This window comes from Ursus arctos, unplaced genomic scaffold, assembly GCF_023065955.2.
Source record: "Ursus arctos isolate Adak ecotype North America unplaced genomic scaffold, UrsArc2.0 scaffold_4, whole genome shotgun sequence".
Taxonomy (NCBI): Eukaryota; Metazoa; Chordata; class Mammalia; order Carnivora; family Ursidae; genus Ursus; species Ursus arctos.
In genome coordinates, this window is record NW_026623056.1 from 65,634,258 (window position 1) to 65,653,777 (window position 19,520).

Below are 19,520 nucleotides of genomic sequence, written 5' to 3' on the forward strand. Positions count from 1 at the left end.
ACTCTCCTACTGAATGGATAAAAAAGTGGTAGTGAGGAGGTTGTAATTATTTATAGTAGGTCAAATTCTGTTTCTGCAGAGAGAACCCTAGCACCAATTTTGGAGACCTTAGCATATCAGCTACTTAGCACCTTTTGTCTTTCGTTTGGGGTACCAATTACCACTGGTAAAACTAAGTTCTCTGTCAACATGTCATATTTATTGGAGTGTCTACTCTCTATAACATACATCTTATGAGGATAAACACCATCTCTCTTTATACTGATATTTTATTTTTACCCTCTGCCATAATGCCAGGTACATAGGACATACTTAATAAACACATGTTGAATTACATGTAGAGAACAGAAATGACTAGTTGAAAATCATAAGCCCTACTTAGCAGCATGGTTTCAGACTTTACTAATCTTGTGCTAATAGTCCTAAAACAAAAATGTGTTACGAATATTTGTCATCTTGGTTAGTAATGACTTCCTTAAAGCTTAGTCTTACTCAAGGTAATATAGACACAATAGTCTTATATAAAATATTTAGTGAATATACAGCACTGTTAGTACATGTGCTTTAGTAATTTGAATTGTGGAAGAAAATACTCTCTAGTATGTATTTTTAAAAACATTTACGAAAGCCAAGAACACAAATAACAAAGTTTTGAATAGCACAACTTACCTCCACGTCCAAAATTCCCAATCTCATTCGGGCCACTATTGCTATTGTTTACTGGTAAGCTCGTGGCTGGCCACGAATCAGCAAGCCATGGATAACTGGGATCCCCAGCATTTAGAAGACCAGGACGGCTGAAACAGAGATTAAAAAGAAATCAACCCATGGAGCTCAATGAGAAATTTGGACACCTGTCTCCTGCACATTTTAAAATAGATGAAAGAATTTAATAAGATTTTAATTCACTTCAAATTAAAATGTGTAGGTTCTCAAGAATTAAGGAACTTCAGCAGTTCATTAAGACTATATATAGCCTGTCAATGGAAGCAGAAGCGTCCTGCCTGGGATTCTGCTGACATCCAAATGAATTCAGTTGTCTGCCCTGAAACTGATGGGAATTGGTAACATAGCAGGATCCTGAAACAAGGTTTGATGATGAAATGGCACCTCAAGGGAACAATTGCTCAGAGTGACTACTCAGTATCAGCCATTTCCAAGACTTTGGGCTATTGCTTCCTCGATTCCTACAGCCCCATACTTATCTGTCCCCTGTAGGTTGTAACCCCTGTTATGAGCCCTCATGCTTGATTTAGAGGCAAAGAACTTGAGGGAAATTAATGAACAGTATTTATATTGCTCTATCAATAGCACATTTCCAAATTCTCTAAATTGCAAGATATTAGGGGTATATCAAAGATTTTTAAGGTAATTAAAGATTCACTGTGATCTGATCCAGCATCTGAGTATAGTCTATGAGAAAAACTTTTCCCACATCGTATTGAATAAAGAATTTCCATTTTCAATATAAAAGATGGGAATCCGATTCCTTTCCAGATTATTAGCATATTTACAAAGAAATAGCAACATCTATAATCATTGCACTTTATTTTTGATAGACTGTTTCTGTGAAATCCCTAAGAGAAACATGAGTTTCTATGGAAACTACAATAAGAAGACCCAACTGCTTGCTTGCTACATGCACTAGCTCTCATTAGACCTAATCTCCTTTGCTAAAATATTGATTAAATGGGAGATTGGAAGTTATTACCAGAGCCTAATTACCATCTCCATATTGGCAAAGGGGAAATAGATGAGGATATATGGGTTTGTTATCAGCTTTTATCAATTTCAATTGAGTATCTAAAGTTGTGGAATCCAGTCCTATCAATCTACAGCCTATTCATCATCCATGAATCATTTACTTTGTGATCGATTATGTGTAATTGTTCACTCACAGCAATTTAGTGAGAGCCAATAAGGAGTCTTAAACAACAGCAACTTCATTTGCTAATGTCTAATTAATGCAATAAACATCCTGCTAACAAATGAACACATTCCTTGTGATATTTACTACTAATTTCTTCAGGGGCATCTGGGAGATATGAAACATCTGGACTTGATTCCTCTAAAGTGCACAACAGATAGATCATTAAACCTTGTGGTAAGCCATTTAATTCCTCCTAGAATTCTCAGACTTATAAGTGATCGTTTATTACAATAATAGCCTCTTACTATAGTTTCCCCAGTCCTGATTAAAAATAATAATAAAAAAGAATCTCCTTAGCATACCTCCCATTGCTCATTAGTCCTCCATCTCCTCTTTGAAATGTAACTGTTAAAAAAAGAAAGACACACACACACAAGTAGTCAATATTAATTACGATTAATACCAACTACATATTGGTCCTTAGTTTAGAGCTGAGGCCTCTGGGAATTTTAACAAAATATAATTAACATAATTGTACAGAGAATAAGAAGCAGTGGTTTGGCCCAGGGCAAAGCCATCGTTTGCTCCAACTTTAATAAGACATTTAAAAATAGTCCAAGCCAAATGTATGGTTAAGTTGAAAGGGCAATTTGTGTTTGGATATCAAAAAACTGTTACAATTGGTATATATAGTGTCATTGGAAGATCAACATGCACTTATGGAGGATTATCAAATCATGACTTTTAATCTTAATATGTGGGTGTCCTAATTAGAAGGCACAACATAAAATGCACATAACAGAAATTGAAACGAAACAGCAAACAAACAAAATAACATCCTGCCAGTGAAAAAGAATAACAGGTACTGATTTGACGACATATTCCTCATCATCACACATCCTTTTCGGGTACTGCTAATCCCTATGAGTTGAACAACTACAATTACAATAGACATAAACTATAATTAATAGAGAATAATGTGTTGAGTGCTTTGTTTTATCATCCAATCCGCACAAAAAATGAAATTTTCAAAAACTTGATACTGAATATATTCAGTATATTACCTGTATTGTATGTAATAATTGCAGAAACTTAAGTCCTTTATAAAACTCTTGAATTTATTAGTCACACCAACAAGCATCCCGTAAAGCTATACCTGGAGAAGCCCTCTCTCAGGACATTAGATTCCATTCTGCAAAGCTATCAACATAAAAAAAAGTGGGTTTCGAGGCTTGGCCAAAGAATGTAAATATCAGTGTGGATCCATCATTTCTTATCCAAAATCTTTGTAGCCAAATATATTTGGAATTCAAAATGTTTCAGATCTCAGAAAGGTAATACAATGCATACTACAGAGAGGATCTAAGTCAGAAACTCTATTTAATGTGTTTGCAATAAAATATAAATATTCATGATTGGTGGGATAAAGTCTATGAATAGTTGCACATTAGCATGGATTGAATTTTGCCACAAAATGAGTTAACTAGAAGATCATGGGAAAAAATTTGGTGTTTAGAAGTTTATGGACTGCAAAATTGCAATTTTGACTAAAGTGAATATAGATCAGAGAAACCAGTTCCTAGGGATGAAGGAAAAAACTGCTGGTTACCAGAGGGGAGGGAGGTGGGGTAAGGGAAAAATAGGTCATGGGATTAAGGAGTGCACTGGCTGTGATGAGCCCCAGGTGACATACAGAGGTGTTGAATCACTCTATTGTACACCTGAAACTAATATTACACTATTAGCTAACTGGAATTTCCATAAAAACTTGAAACAAAAAACTAAACAAAACAAAAACTTAAGAAAAAAAATTGCACAGATGTGAATCCAACATGTCTTATATTTGGAAAATACTGATTATATTTACCATGATTTCCTAATAAGTAAAAAATAGAGAAAAAATAAAAGAAAGTTTTATGACTTGATTCATATTTTAAATAGAGGATATATTGTCACTTAAAGTATACATATAATAAATACTTTTTAATTTGAATAATCTCTCCATAATTCATCTATTCTTCAAATTTTGACTATGAAGTATGATTGCTCTTTAAATTTTGTAAATTTCCATTATTCAGGTCCCTAGTCCTTTCTCTAAGGTCATTTAATGACATATGTCTCATGACATCATAATCGGGTGATATGATCATGATTCCCAGGGTCTATCAGGAGGTAGTGCTTTGAGGAACATCTGGCTGGCACCTGAAGTATACTGCCTTATCAATTTTTCAGGAAACATCTCAGATTCATTATAAAACAATCCTGACATATCCTTTGTATCTGCCCCGGATTGGCTATGGACGGTTCCTCAGAGAAGATGAAAGAACACTGATTGCTACTCTGTTTCTTGACAGCTTGCCTAAGTGACGAGAATCAAGAATCAGCAGCGGTCCATACCACATTGGGTCCCATTAATAACTGCTTTTAACAACAACAAAAGAAGAAACAATTAATGGAAAAAATTGAGCACTGGAGCTATTAAATAAAGTCCTGATTTGGGGAAAAAAATATGCACACAAAATGTGAAAACAGTGTAGCTAATTAGTTTTCCATCTGATGTGATTTTCTAGTTATGTGGTTTTTTTAAAGGACTATCAAGTGATTGTTTTACTATACTAAAAGAGAGTAAAGATAATGTTGTGAATATCATTGTGAATATGAAAATAAGCAGGCACTGATGGGCTACACCTCAAAATGTGCTATTTAGAAGACATGTATTTAGAAGCTAAGTATTTCTCCTAATTTAGATGCTCTTTTGTCCCCACCCAAACTTTCCATTATTACTAGAGCAGTAAGTAATAGTAGAGAAAAGGAGGACAACTGAAGCAGAGTTGCACTTAACTTTTACATACTAAGCAGTGGTAAATTCTTCACAAAATGTAAATTTTAGGGGCTCCTAGGTGGCTCAGTTGGTTAAGCATCTGACTCTCGGTTTTGGCTCAGGTCATGATCTCAAGGTCGTGAGATCAAGCCCTGCATCAGGCTCCACACTCAGTGTGGAGTCTGCATCAGATTCTCTCTCCCCCTTCTTCTATCCTTCCCTCTTGTGTGCTCTCTCTCTCTCTCTCTCTCTCTCTGTGGGGATTCATCGTACCTGGATAGATAAGATTTAAATGAAATATGTCTCCAGAGGTGAGACTGGTTGAAAAGCTAAGGAGGAGTTCCTGGAATGCTGGGTCTCCTTTGAAGTTTCTGGGCTGAAAACAGCCAGATCCTTATTGCAGCTTAACGCTCTCAGCTAGGGCACAAATACTTAACTTAGATGAAGAACACCCTTACCTTATGGTCACGTATCTATCATACCCTTAGCCTGCAAACACATCACGAACACTGCTTGCTACAATCATGCATTGCCCTGTGTATCTATGTCTTGATTATTAAAGCCTAACATTCCTTTCTATTTTTCTGCTCTTACTTGATGTATTAATAGGACCTGCAATAAAAGCAGAGACTGAGTCTGGCTTGGGACCTTTCACCACTAGAGCATCTGGTCCCCTTGCCCTCTCTTTTTTCCTACTTAGGTGTCTGGAGTAATCTTTTCATTCGCCACCTCAGGGTTTGCTGGCCAAATCCAGCACTCTCTCTAAAATAAATAAATAAATCTTTTTTTTTTAAATGCAAAATTTAAACTTACAAGGCAACACTCAAAATCTTATCAAACAGAAAGAATCCAAATGGCCATTAAGCACTTGAAAGGATGCTCCACATCACCAGTCATTAGGGAAATAAAAATCAAAACTACAAGGGAGGCTACCTCACACCCATTAGGATGGCTACTATGCAAGACACAAGAAATAGCAAGTGTTGGCAAGAATGTGGAGAAATGGGAACGCTGGTGCAATGTTGGTGGAAGAGAAAATGGTGCGGCCACAGTGGAAAACAGTTAACGGTATGGTGGTTCCTCAATAATTAAAAATATAAAATTACCATATGATCTAGCAATTCCACTTCTGAGTATATACCCAAAAGAATTGAAAGCCAGGTCTCGGAGAGATATTTGTGGACGCCTGGTCACAGTAGCATTATCCACAATAGCTAAACCTGGAGGCAATCCAAATGTCCATAAATGGATGAATGGATAAGAAAAATGTTGTATATACATACAATTCAGCTATAAGAAAGAAGAGAATTCTGACATATGCTAAACTTGAGGACATCATGCTAAGTGATATGTCACTCACAAAAAGGCAAGTACCGTATGATTCCACTAATACGAGGTAGTTGGAACAGTCAAAGTCATAGAGACAGAAAGTAGAATGGTGGTTGCCAGGGGTTGGAGAAAGGGGGGAGATGGGCGTTATTGTTTACAGGGTATAAAATTTCAATTTAGAAGATGAAACGAGTGCTGGAGATGGATGGTGGTGATGATAGCACAACATCATGAATGTATTTAATGACACCAATCTGTACACTCAAAAATAGTCAAGATAGTACATTTTATGCTATATGTATTTTAACACAATAGAAAACTGGGAAAAAACATCATCAGGATTAATTTACACACATGTTAGAATATGGACACTATGCTAAGGTTCATACTTACCAATTAAGAATTAAATATTGTGAGTAAAATACTCTTAAATTTCAAAGCACTTAAGATATACCCAGTTTCTATTGGTGTTCCATTCATCATTAAAATCTGCTTTCAAATCTTTCTAGAGACTGTTTTTGGCAAAATATTCCATAGAGACACTTATCTTTGCACCTCTACATACCATCTATACAAAGGCAAAAATGAACAGTACATTATGTAAATACATGACCAACTTAAAATGGTCCATTGACAGAATTTGGTATACATGAAAATTCTCCATTTTGTATGCTTCCATGACAAAAGAAAACCAAAAACTAAAACCAACCAAACAAAAAACAACCCTTATCATAATAAGGTTGATTCACTGTCTTTGTAAAGTAAGGGGGAAAAAGGATGACTATTCAAATTTCTCTTTTACCCCATATTCCAAACTTTTAGATTTGTTCCATTTTGAAAAGTGGACCAAAAGTAACTGAGTCACAGCTGAGTCGTATTAGACCACGAGATGAAAAATAGACTAGAAATAAGGATAAGCGGGGCGCCTGGGTGGCACAGCGGTTAAGCGTCTGCCTTCGGCTCAGGGCGTGATCCTGGCGTTATGGGATCGAGCCCCACATCAGGCTCCTCCGCTATGAGCCTGCTTCTTCCTCTCCCACTCCCCCTGCTTGTGTTCCCTCTCTCGCTGGCTGTCTCTATCTCTGTCAAATAAATAAATAAATAAAATCTTTAAAAAAAAAAAAAAGACCTCTTCCCAAGAAAGCCTTCCCTGACATGCCTATGTAAAGCTGTAGTGCGGTTTCAACCACTTTAAAAAAAAAAAAAAAAAAAAAAGAAATAAGGATAAGCAATTAGAATGAGTAAAATAGAAGTCATATATGGAGTTTTGATTAGCATTTTCCCTCCCCTCCCTTCCTTCCTTTCTCTTTCTTTCAGTTTTTCTTTTTGTGCAGAGAAAAATAAATTAATTCCACAGCAAATTGAAAGCTGTTTGCGGTAGCTTTCGTTTCAATGAAATGTTGAATTTTCTTGAATCTAAAAGCAAGAGGGATGGAAGGAGAGGTCATTGGACAATCTTGCTCTAGTAATAATTCTTATAATCACAGTATATAACTTTGTGCTTACCAGAGATAAATTTCAAAGAAGTGTGAATCCTTACCAGGAAGGAGTCCCTGCTAGTATCTAAAGTTAAGAACTTTCAGGGAACAACATATAGAAGTTTTTACCTAAAACTAACTGGATAGTGCTAAGGTGTCCAAAAAGTTCTACAGATACCACAACCTTAAGTGTTTTAGAATTGCATTAAATATTTTGAATTTATTGCAATATTTTATAAAGGATAAAAGGTAAAGAGATTTTGCAAGTTTATATCATACAGAAAGTACGTCTACTATTATCTGAGAGGATTAATCCTAATCTCATGCCTGCTAAAACTGAGGGGGAAGGGAAATATAGCAATGTGGTAAATTAACATTTTGAGGTAAGGAAGCTTTCAGAGTGCCTATCTCTAGTAGGCCACATTTTCCTACTCCAAATGGAAACTTTAATGTTGCCAGCCAAGCTTCATTCCCTTTCCTGATAAGCTATTTCTCAAATATGAATGTAGATTAATCCTCTTTTAATAAGCATTAACTCAGCCCAGATAATCAGAGTATAAAAATTCCGTAAAATCTTTTAGCTGTCTTTGGATAGTCAAATAATTTGTATTTCACCAATGGTTTTTAAAGCCTATTCAAGAAGTGTTTAGCACTTCACAATTTGCTCACTCATTAAATTGTTTATATTTGCTGTTTCATGGAATCTGTTATTCTCGGAGGTTATACTCACAAACTCTCACTCACCCCTTTACAAGTGAAAATATATATACTTTCATTACAAAGTTGATGAATGAAAAATTGTGAATAAAAGAGAACAACGTAAGTTTGAAAAGAGTCATGTAACCTTTGTGAGGATTATAGAATGGATATACATGAACATGCATTATATATATATATATATATATATATATATATATATATATATATATAATCTTCATGAGAGCTACATGATTTTTACCCAAACTTATGTTGTTCACTTATCTATTCACAAACACTTCTATACATGTGATCAAACATTTACGCTAGATTCAAAAATCACCTAATATTCTCTGTACCTTCTGCCCAAATCTTTTTACAATTCATCTGATGCTACAACTTAGGTGGTGAATTATTCTAGCAGCCAGGAACCTCCCATGGGTGGCAAGAAGACTACTAGCGCTCAATGGAGAGTACGATAAATAACATTGTATGATGCTCAATGAAAGTATAACATGATTTCACATAGAATATGAACTATAAGGATTCCTTTTTTGTCACAGCTGCCCTTCTTTGTACCATGTGCAAAGATGTGGCATGTGATTGTGTCTGAAGAATTTAAATAAAGGATAAACAGGAAAAAAAATTGAATAAGAAGTTAGTGTGTAACATTGCCCTGGGGAAATCTCCACTACCTGCTGTGTAAAGAGGCAAAATAGGTTCAAGCCAAATTCTCCTCTCAGATCATTTTTTAAAAAGATTTTATTTATTTACTTGAGAGAGAGCAAGCAAGAGAGAGAGTACAAGGCGGGGAGAAGGGCAGAGGGAGAGGTAGAAGCCGACTCCCCGCTGAGAAGGAAGCCCAGTGTGGGGCCTGGGATCGTGACCTGAGCTGAAAGCAGATGCTTAACCCACTGAGCCACCTAGGTGCCCCCCAGATCACTTAAATATATAAGTTTGCATTTGATTCTTGATAGTTGTTTTTATAATGTAAGGTGTCATTCCACTAGTGTCTTATGATAAATATGTTAAATACTCTGATATATAAGAAAAATATCAATACTGAGCAGCACGTATTTTTTTCTTCCTTCTAGACAGTCAAATATAATTTTCCACATGACAGAGAGCCAAAGACTAGCCATAATAAGTCAGTAAGTTTTTGTCTGCACAGGGCGAGTGGAAGGCATCCTGCTGAAAGTCAGAATCTCTAACCTGAAAGGTATTTACATATCTTCCCACTAGTTAAAATCTTCCCTGTTCTACCTCTAGTGGTTAAGAAGAGATTTGGAATGAAGTAGGAAAAAGGGAGTGCTGAAATCAAATTTTACCTGCTTTACAATTCTACTTAGAGTCAGTCAAGCTTTATTAAAATGCATGTATATATGTAAATTGCATCACATATATATGTATATCTTAGTATATGTAAATTGCATCAGCTGTTTAAGTATAATCTAAGATCAGAATTGGGGGTTGAAATAAATGAAGTATCTTATGTTACAAAATTAATCTAAATACTTATCCAAAAGTAGATTTTTTTGTTTATTTAGGAAAAAAACTACACTGCTCTCATGAATTAACAACATTTGGACACAATATAGACATTACCATGCAGTGAAAAAGTGAAAATATTAGTCTTTTCACTTTGTGAGTAAAATCATTGTCTCCATGCTCATAAAGTTTATAAGATTCCCACAGAATTTTTTATGAAAATCAAAATATAAGCAGAACTAGTACAAATAGAGTATATTCTCTATAATTTTTATAACACACTTCAATGAAAGAAAAAAATAGCCCTGTATGAAATCTTTGTGATCTTAAATGAATCATTAGCTCATGCATGAAATATCAGAAATTTAAACCTATGATACATACTCCACTAATCATCCCTATTTAAAAATCCCCATTTTTAAAAGTTATATAAGGACAAGAACATGAAAATTTTAACAGGTGGAGGATAGGTTATATATGGAGGGAAATGTGTAAAAAATTCCACCAAGGCTGATATGCAATGCTAGGTACCTACGGTTTGGATTTTCATTTGCTTCTCACCTAGAAGGGAACAGCAGTTGCTAGAAGGCAAATTACTAGTTGAAGGTGAATCCATTCTGAGAGTCAGCCATCTATCAATTAAGTATAAAGGTTTTGAAAGGCTGCTCTCTGGCTTGGCCTTATTCCAAAATATTTGAAGGGCATAGCACCTTCTGAGTTAGCAGTTCCTCTATAAGCAGATGGATATCAATCACGATGAGAAATGATAATAGGAAATGTACTATTCTTGTCAAGCTCAAAGACCAACAGATATTTTCAAATTAAATGCATAGGTTTTGAAAAGAACTGCCATTAAAAAAAAAAAAAAAGGAAAAGAAAAAGAAAAAAGAAGTCTGTCTGACACAATTTTACTAAAAGCACAAACCTACCAGTTATGAGAACTATGTTATTTATAGGAGTGAGCAAATGAGTGTGGAGGATAAAAATGCAACACCTCGAATATGGATATCTTAGAACTCTGCATTGAAACTACAGCAGTCAATCTTACATTATTTTCACTAAAGTCAAGCAAAGGGATAAACACAAACTAGCCCGTAAATTAAATCAGTTCTTCCCAATGATTTACATGATTCATATGTATGTCACAGAGATGAATTGTAACACGGCAATTGATTAAACAGATGGGTTGATGACAATGCCTACAAGGAATGAAGGTAGAAGAGTAGACCACAGAACAAGAAGGAACATTAAAGTATCATGAATGTTCAAGACTCTGATGCTAGTTATTGCCTAGCATCCCTTGCTGGAAAGAATCCCTCAATGATGCGGTGATACAGCAGTCAGATGACAAAGCACCAGGAAGAAGCCATCAGCAACCAACGAGACACGAGAAAGGCAGAATGATTGCAAGTTGCAAAGCATGGAATCCCCCTTTTCAATGGATACACTGTCCTGCTTTCTCTAGTCATGGAAATTTACTCTAATGGTAAATAGTAACCTTAATTTTCATAAGATATGGACGTGAGCCACAATGCTGTAATAGAAATCATATTTAAATGCTGTGAAATAACAAGCAAGACAACCAAGTGGGTGCTATATCTTCTATTTTGCACTACTTAGACATTATCAGTGGCTAAAAAGCCTACAAGCTAGAGCAGCTGATAAGCTTAATAAACTATGAACCTTCTGTCAAAATCAGTTATTAAGGCATTTATAAACATTTAAACTTAAAACTAGAGATAGAAGATAGAATAAAATGTGTCAAAAAATTCTGAAGTATTTGTAGGATGATGTTAAATTAATATTGTTCCCTTGTAAATTTTGGAAAGTGTAAACTATTGTGAGACAATGTATTTCTATGGGTTGTTGTTGTTAGAGGAAACACTTAAAATGAATTGCAATTAAAATTGTTATTGAACATAGCTTCACTACGGAGTTCATTCTTTTAATCACTGATTTGTTAATTCCAGCCCCTCGTTTGTCTCCCTCTCTGCCTTGGAAATGTTTTGAAGGCCACAATTTTTGACATGCTTGAAATTCTGTTTCAGATTCTAAGAAGAAAACATTTTTTTTTGCAAATAGCTAAAACATCTAGGATCTCCTTTTTCTCCTTCTGCCACTCTTTCTTCTCCCTTTTTTCCCTTCTAAAATGCTGATTGGTCACCTTGAAAGAGATAGACTAGACTAGTAAATCACTTAATTCATGCTTCATCAGTCTTATTAATTCTGATGAGATTTTTTTCCTTGTTTTTATTTGTCATCTGGGACATTTCCTATTGTAATCTGCTTCTTGAAATACTAAAAGCTATATTTCAAATATTTTCTTCCTGAGCATGTTAGTAATGATCTCGCTTAAATCCACTTCTCAGATAATGGCTTCATAGCATGCAGTCTGTGTGTGTGTGTGTGTGTGTGTGTATTTTGAAGAACTAGTTGAGAAAAATGGTTACACATTTGTCTGTGTACACTCTTGTTATGCTTCATTGGAGATACAAGCAAAAAGCTTGCCTTATGGTCATAATGTGATATGGTGAAAAGAAATGCATTAAAGCATGTTTATAATTGCATTTTACAGAGCAGGTGTTTAAAACAAGCCAAAACACCCATTCATTCATTCGTTCATTCACTCACTCATTATTCAGTCCCATTCCCTCTCTTCCATTTCATCACATTCTTAAAGACAGGAGATTTTCTTAGGTAGAAATAGTCTCTTACCAGCATAGTTACTGAGTCCCTTTCTCTTCTTTCTTCGCCAATACAACCAGATGCTAAAACCCATCAAAATTACCCAGCAGGCACCACCAATACCGGCTATAAAGGCTGGTTGCTTCACAACATCAGTGATTTGCTCAGTAATGCTGTTATTGTTTTCAGTAATGACAACTTCATTACGTCCCCCTGTGGAAGAAATAATAGTTTTAGTAAACATTATTATGAAAGTAAACACAGGCATGCATACATGGTGTACCAAAGGCACAGAAAATTAGAAAATTCCTATGAAGGCAGGTAATATTTGTGCTCTGAGTGTGTCACAATTATTGATAAGCATATTTAATAAATTTCAGAAGAAGAATCAAATTAGGGGTCTAAACTGTGATTAAGAACATGGCTCCCTTATGTTTTGGTTTACTGTGACTAGATTCAGAACTGCTTCTTGAAATATTGCCTTATAAATAAGTACTAAAATAAGTGTAGGGTGCAAAATAACAGCAACTTTTCTTTAGTTAGGTAAAGTATGTTTTAAGATAGTTAAAAAAAAAAAACCAACTACAATACTGACAAAATTTGCAAATTGTCTTTCCTCTAGAGCACTGCTTAAATTCAAATGTTCATGGCTTAAAAATATGTAATTTAATATTGTCCTTATTTTGATCAAACACCCTCTAATTTTTTGGAATGCATTAAAACTACTGTATAAAACAATGGTAACTATGTACTTCATAGAGATTAGTATCTACAGTATATATATAGTATATATATATATATAGTATCTATTTTATATCTATCTATCTATATATATAAATCATGAAAAGGTAAAACTCATATATTCCCTTAAAACTAAAATAATTTGAAAATCCACTTGAAAGTTGAATTAAAAAGACAACTTTAATAGTAATTCTAAGGTCTATGTTACTAAAATAAAAATTAAAATCTGGACTACTATCACTCTAGAAATAGTCCTGGTTTTGTGAGTTTAGACCTTTCAGAGATAATTAAGAAAACTTATGGAATCATAGAATCACTGAAAAGCAAAGATTAGGTGTTTATTTAAAAGATTAAGATATTTACGCACTGGGAATTAAGTGATTTGTAATGTCAGTATCATATCCTATTAGTTACTAATCAAAGACTTTAAAAATAAATTGAAATAAAAATATAAGTGGCAAATGTCAGCATATCACATCACGTGTTCATTGTTTTAGTTATCATGGCATTATAATATATTGGAAAGAACATGGTCTTTGAAGTTTCTGTTTGTATATCATCTCTGGCACTGACCAACTTAAATAACCAATAACCTTATGTAGGGCACTTACTCTTTTCAAGTACCTGTTTCTGTTAGTTGGCAACAGTACTATTTCAAATATTTGGGAGTCTTATTTAAGATCATGTAATGTAAAGAGGCTGATAAGAACACAGTAGTTTATGAGTCAAAATTTTGACCCAGGTATGGGTAAGGGTTACTGTAAGAGCCACTCAGGGAACCTCATCGATGTAAGTTGTGAGAGTCCTGAAAACTACAGATGACTTGTTTGCCAGTTCCTCCTTTCTTCCAGGTCAGAAAATTAGCCAACATATTCCAGACTGACTTGTAGTTGAAGTGCAGCAAAGTGACTGAGTTATTGGCCAACAGACTTGACCCATATGCTACTGTGACAATGCTTGACATTCTCTCTCTTTCCTAGTGTTAAACAGAAAGAAGGGATCTTTGGAGGATTCTGACTCCTGTAAGAGATGGCAGAGCTATTTATTGGAAGAATTGAAGTTCCAAAATATCTGTGTGGAGTAAAAACTCCAACCTCCATTCTGCTAATCCATGTTAGTCTGGGCTATGAGTAAAAAAAAAAAAAACCCAAAAAACAAAAAACACACTTCTATTTTGTTAAGCCAATCATTATACAGGCTTGTTTGTTATAGCTGTCTGCATTTTTCTTATACATACTTATATTTCATTTCTGAAATGTCTCTTGTGTTAAATTCCAGATATAAAACCCAGATTCACTTACGTAATAAACCTGCTTAACTTTCCCAATCTATCTGTCCTTAGTAATTATATATATATAAACTTAGATAAAAATATATTTAAAATGAATTCATATTTTCAATACGAAGCATACACACAGCTGCTAATTTTTTATAGCTAAGAGTTACTAAAAAGAAAACAAACATATTATAGAACAAAGAGAATAGAAAATTTGTCCTTCCTTTGTGTAAAAGGTCCATAAAATATGATATTTTATATAGTGTAATATTTATGTTAGCAAAGGTGTATTACTATTTCTTATGCTGCTGGTATATTTGAAACAATGTTGTCAGTTGGGCTAATTAGAGCATAGACAAGGGATGTGTGTGACCTGTAACGCTCCATTGTTCTTGCAGACAAAAAATATAATGAAATGTAATGTCTTCCTCCCATTGGAGAGTAATGAAGAACAAAACTAATTTGTTGGACTAAAAATTAATTAGACACATCAGATTCGATTGTACCTATTACTGTGAAAGTTTGCAGCTGTTCCACATATTATTACCAACTATATAAGGTAAGTGTTAAATGGCCAAATGATTAAAGAAACAATAGCTATATTATTAAGCAAGATTACTGAAAATTATAAGTCAAAGTAAATTTGTTATATGGCATACTCTTTGATGCTTATTTATGTAAATGCATGTGGTTGCATTTCTGTGTGTGCAAGTGCAATGATATAGAAGAACTATGGACACTTTCACGTAAAGTCATCTTACCAGTGGGAAATACAGACAAAAGAACAATAATGCTTTTAAACCTGTGTATGGCTATTTATTATATTTATATAATATTTTAATTAATATTCTCTTAATGGAACTTTCTGGAATGTAAATGAAACTGAGAAGGAATAGGTGAAACAGCACATAGTCTGGCATAAGACAAATCTAAAATTATCAGCCATAAATTACATCAAATGCCAATACATGATTTAATTAAAGCAAAGGGGAAATGAGGTAGATCTTGAGTCACTTCGAGTGCTGTTTCTAGTACTGAACAGACAATAGAGAAAGCACAAATTGAAACAGAAAAAGGAGATTAGCTGTCACTAAATCACTTTTCAACTAAGGAATAACAGTTGTGTAGATAAGGTTATCAGACAAGATGTTAAGGTAGATGTGCAGGAGTAATTAAAGAAACAATTAAAGGCTTCTTCAGTACAACATTAGATATTAAAAAGAAATAGATCTCTTGAGTATAAATAGCCTTTTCTGTGTTGAATTGTGCTTGCTTGTGTGTGTGTGTGTGTGTGTGTGTGTGTGTGCGTGTGTGTGCACATGGGTGAGCATGCATTTATACCAAGTGGTACAATTCTATTGGATCACATCTTGAATATTGCACATTCTAACTACCCGAATAGGAAACAGATGTATCACTTATTTGATTATTTTTTTATTTCATAGAAAATTTGGAAACAGTCGTACAATAAACTAAAAAAAAAAAAGGTACTAATTATACATTTGAAGACAGTCTTTTTAAAATACCAGAAACTTAAGCAAAACTTTCTATTTGATTGAAAATACTCTAAATTAGTTTTCTTTTTTTAAGTTACTGTACAGTTGCTAAGTTCTTAATTGACATGGCATGAGCTTGGTTAAATGGTATTCTTGTAATGCTTTACTTGCTTCCAAGTGCAATAAATCCCCCAAATAGTGTGAACAATACACACAGTCACACAAAAAAAGAAAAAAAAGAAAACAACTTTACCTTGCTTGAGATTTATACTTCTTAATAAAAATAATAGAAAATACAGGAAAGAAAAATATAGATCCTTGATAATCTGGATTAGAAATATTCCATTTCATATATGCTATAGAGAGTAAAAAAAATAATTAAAAACCCACAAAGCTTTGTTTATTTATCTAGGAGTTCTCATGGAAAACAATACCCTTTAAATATGTTTCATAAACATTTTTAAGGGAAAAATTAATGGCTTACTTCTAAATAGAATTGTGTGTGTGTGTGTGTGTGTGTGTGTGTGTGTGTGTGTATCAGTTAAATCCTTTTGGGTGTACCTGTACTTCTCTCTTATTCCAATTTATTTTAGAAAATCTCAGAAGGGCAAGATTGTAGGTTCCCTCAGGTTAAGAAATTAATTCAGTCTGTATGACTAATTAAGAAAGGGAAGGCAATTTAAAGGAAAGTTAATACTATAACTTTTTCTCTTTAATGCTTTCAATATATAAAAGAACAAAAATTTGGAGAACATAAAAAAAATCAACAGTATGACTGAATGTTAAGTCTCTTCATATACAATAAATATTTTGTAATAATTTCCCAGAAATTGGAAGTGTACTCTGTGTGCATCATTTCAAAAAACAAACAGATAGTAATGGGACTGCCACATTCTATTGTATCAAACTCTGGGTAAGTACTCTTAAAATATGCAAACTCTAAGAAGAATATTTAAAAACATATTAAAGATACTAATAAGCAAAGAAAAGCAGGAAAAACTGAAGGTATTTGTCTCTTGAAAGAAGGGAAATACACTTGGGGAAATCTGCGCTTATGAGGCTTTCTTTTCCCTTAAAGATTTCAAACCATACAGTGCTAGGCAGCTAGAACCCAAACTGAAAACCTCAATTGTATTGCTATGAGGTGTCAGAGGATACAGCTCTGAGATGACAGAGTGACTGAAAATTTCATTGGGAAGTCATGTGAAAGAGCCACATGAAAGTGATATTTCCCAATCTTTGTATGAAGTCCTCCTCAATCATAAGATGAACTCTTAACCGTGCATGCAGAAAGAAGAGTCCAAGAGTCTGGTGAATATCAAAAGCCAGAAGGCTGAAAAGGCTGAATAGACTTTTCAGCTGATGTCCACTGTAGAGAATATTGTGTTTAAACCTTGAATTTCATCAAGTTGGGAAACCAGATCAACATATTAGGCTTTTCACTGAAGCCTCTTAGGGGCCATGACTTAGAAGTAAATGTCAAACTGAGATTTTGCTCTGAGAAAAAGGTCAAAACTTCAACAGTCCCATACTAACAAAGGTAAAATCCAAGCCCCCACAAAATCAAGATTGTCAGCTAGTAACATAACTCCCTTTAGAATAAAACCCAACATTCTTTAGCAGATCACAAAATTTTATGGTATGCATCTGCAATGTACAGTATACAGTAAAAAACTACTAAGCATGCAAAAACAAGCAAAATAACAACAGCAAAAAAAAAAAAAAAAGAAGAAGGAGAAAAAAACAAGGAAGAGACAACCAAAGGTCAAGAGAAAAAGTAATCAATAAAAATAGACCATGAGATGACACAGATGTTAAAATTAGGCAAAAAGGACTTTAAAGTAGCTATTACAATAACGGAACATGTAAAAGAAAACAAATCGAAATTCTATAACAGAAAAGTGTATTATATAAAATTAATAATTCACTGGATACTTCCATTTCTGCCCATAAAGAAAAAACAGGTATGGGACATGTAATCCCACCATAAATAAGTAGAAAAGTAGGCAAAATATGTAAAAAAAAAAAAAAAAAAAAAAAAAAAAAAAAAAAAAAAAAAGGGCAGGATCGTGAGAAAGGGGAAATAAACAAGGGAGTAAATACTATTTTCATAGCTTTTGACCTAAAGACAATACTAAAATGTGATGCAGTGAAGGGGAATGCAAACGTGGCTAAACAAAATTCCTGAGTTAAAGAGATAGAGGAACTCAGGGAGACTGAGGAAATTGAATTTATAGAACAGAATATCTGATAAAAAATGAATAACATTTTGAGTAAAATAAAATTTTTTTCTTAGTTTTAATTTACTTAAAAGGTAAAGATAACTAATGGTTTAAAGCAAAGCAAATAATAATAATACTTTAGTTTGCATATTGGTATTTACTACATGTATAAGAGTAAAACTATAACAATAGCAAAAATATTGAGAGGAATGAAAATGGAATTATATTTTTTAAGGTCTTGATAGGCAAATCCTAGAGTAACCATTATTAAAAATAAAATTATACCTAAGAATCCAATAGTGGATATAAAAATAGACTACAGAAAATTACATAATCATCCAAAAGAAATTAGGGAAATAGGAACAAATTCAGATAGAATATAAAAGCAAGATGGTAATTCTAAGCCCAAATGCATCACTAATTACATTGAAGTAAATGGTCTAAACATTCCCACTAAAAGGCAAAGACTGTCATGTTGAATTTAAAAAAGACTTAATATGCAATATAAATAATAGAAATGTACAATTTCTCGGTAAAAGGATGGAAACAAAACACAAACAATGCAAAAACTTATAAGATAATGTAGCTATACTAATAGTAGACAAAGTACATTTCAGGACAAAGAATTTTATACTAGGTAATAAAGTGGGGCATTCCATAATGATAAAGGATAAGTTCCTTAATGAGGTATAACAATCCTAAGATGTATTCACTTAAAACAAGTAGCAAAATATATGAAACAAAAACTTAGAGATGGGAAGAAGAAATACAAAAATCTTTAATTACAATAAATTTCCAGACTCCTTCCCTATTAATTGAAAGAATAAACAGGCAGAAAAACAGTAAAGAGCTGAATGATGCTACCAACTAATTTGACATGACATTTATAGAACATTCCACTCCAGAACAGAAAAAATGTACATACTTTTCAAATGCACAAGGAACATTCCCTAAGACCAAATGTTGAGCCATGAAATAATTCTCCATATTTAAAAGGCTAAATTCATACAATGTACATTTTCTAACCACAGTGGAATTAAATTACAAATCAGAAAGAAAAAGCTATTTGTGAAATCCCAAAATATTTGGAAATGTAATAATACACTGCCAAATAACCTCTGCAAAGAAAAAGAAATCCTTAGGTGAAGTGAAAGTATTTTCAACATTGTGATAAATGGAAACATAACACCTCAAAATGTGTATGATTTAGCTAAAGATGTGCTTAGTAAGAAATGTATAACTTTTAAATATCTGTATTAGAAAGGTCTAAATCATTGATACAAACTTCTATCATAAGAAGCAACAAAAAGTAAGTAGAGAAAAATAGCATAAATTAATTAGAAAACAAATAAAACAAGCCAAAAGTTTATACTTTGAAAAGGTTAAAAACATTGATAAATCCTTATCAAGACTGATTG

At 33.6% G+C, this 19,520-nt stretch overlaps 1 protein-coding gene across 22 annotated transcripts in view; it reads right to left on the bottom strand.

Annotated features, from left to right (window-relative positions):
- Positions 1-19,520, bottom strand: part of ROBO2 (roundabout guidance receptor 2) — a 798,986-nt gene that overhangs the window by 48,880 nt on the left and 730,586 nt on the right. For all 22 annotated transcript variants that reach the window (XM_048214918.2, XM_044380689.3, XM_044380724.3 and 19 more), the window contains 3 exons: positions 12,398-12,580; positions 2,233-2,275; positions 670-797 (listed from right to left, as the gene is read on the bottom strand). In XM_048214918.2, coding sequence (XP_048070875.2) covers positions 670-797; positions 2,233-2,275; positions 12,398-12,580 — 354 coding nt within the window. The remainder of the gene's footprint in view (positions 1-669; positions 798-2,232; positions 2,276-12,397; positions 12,581-19,520) is intronic.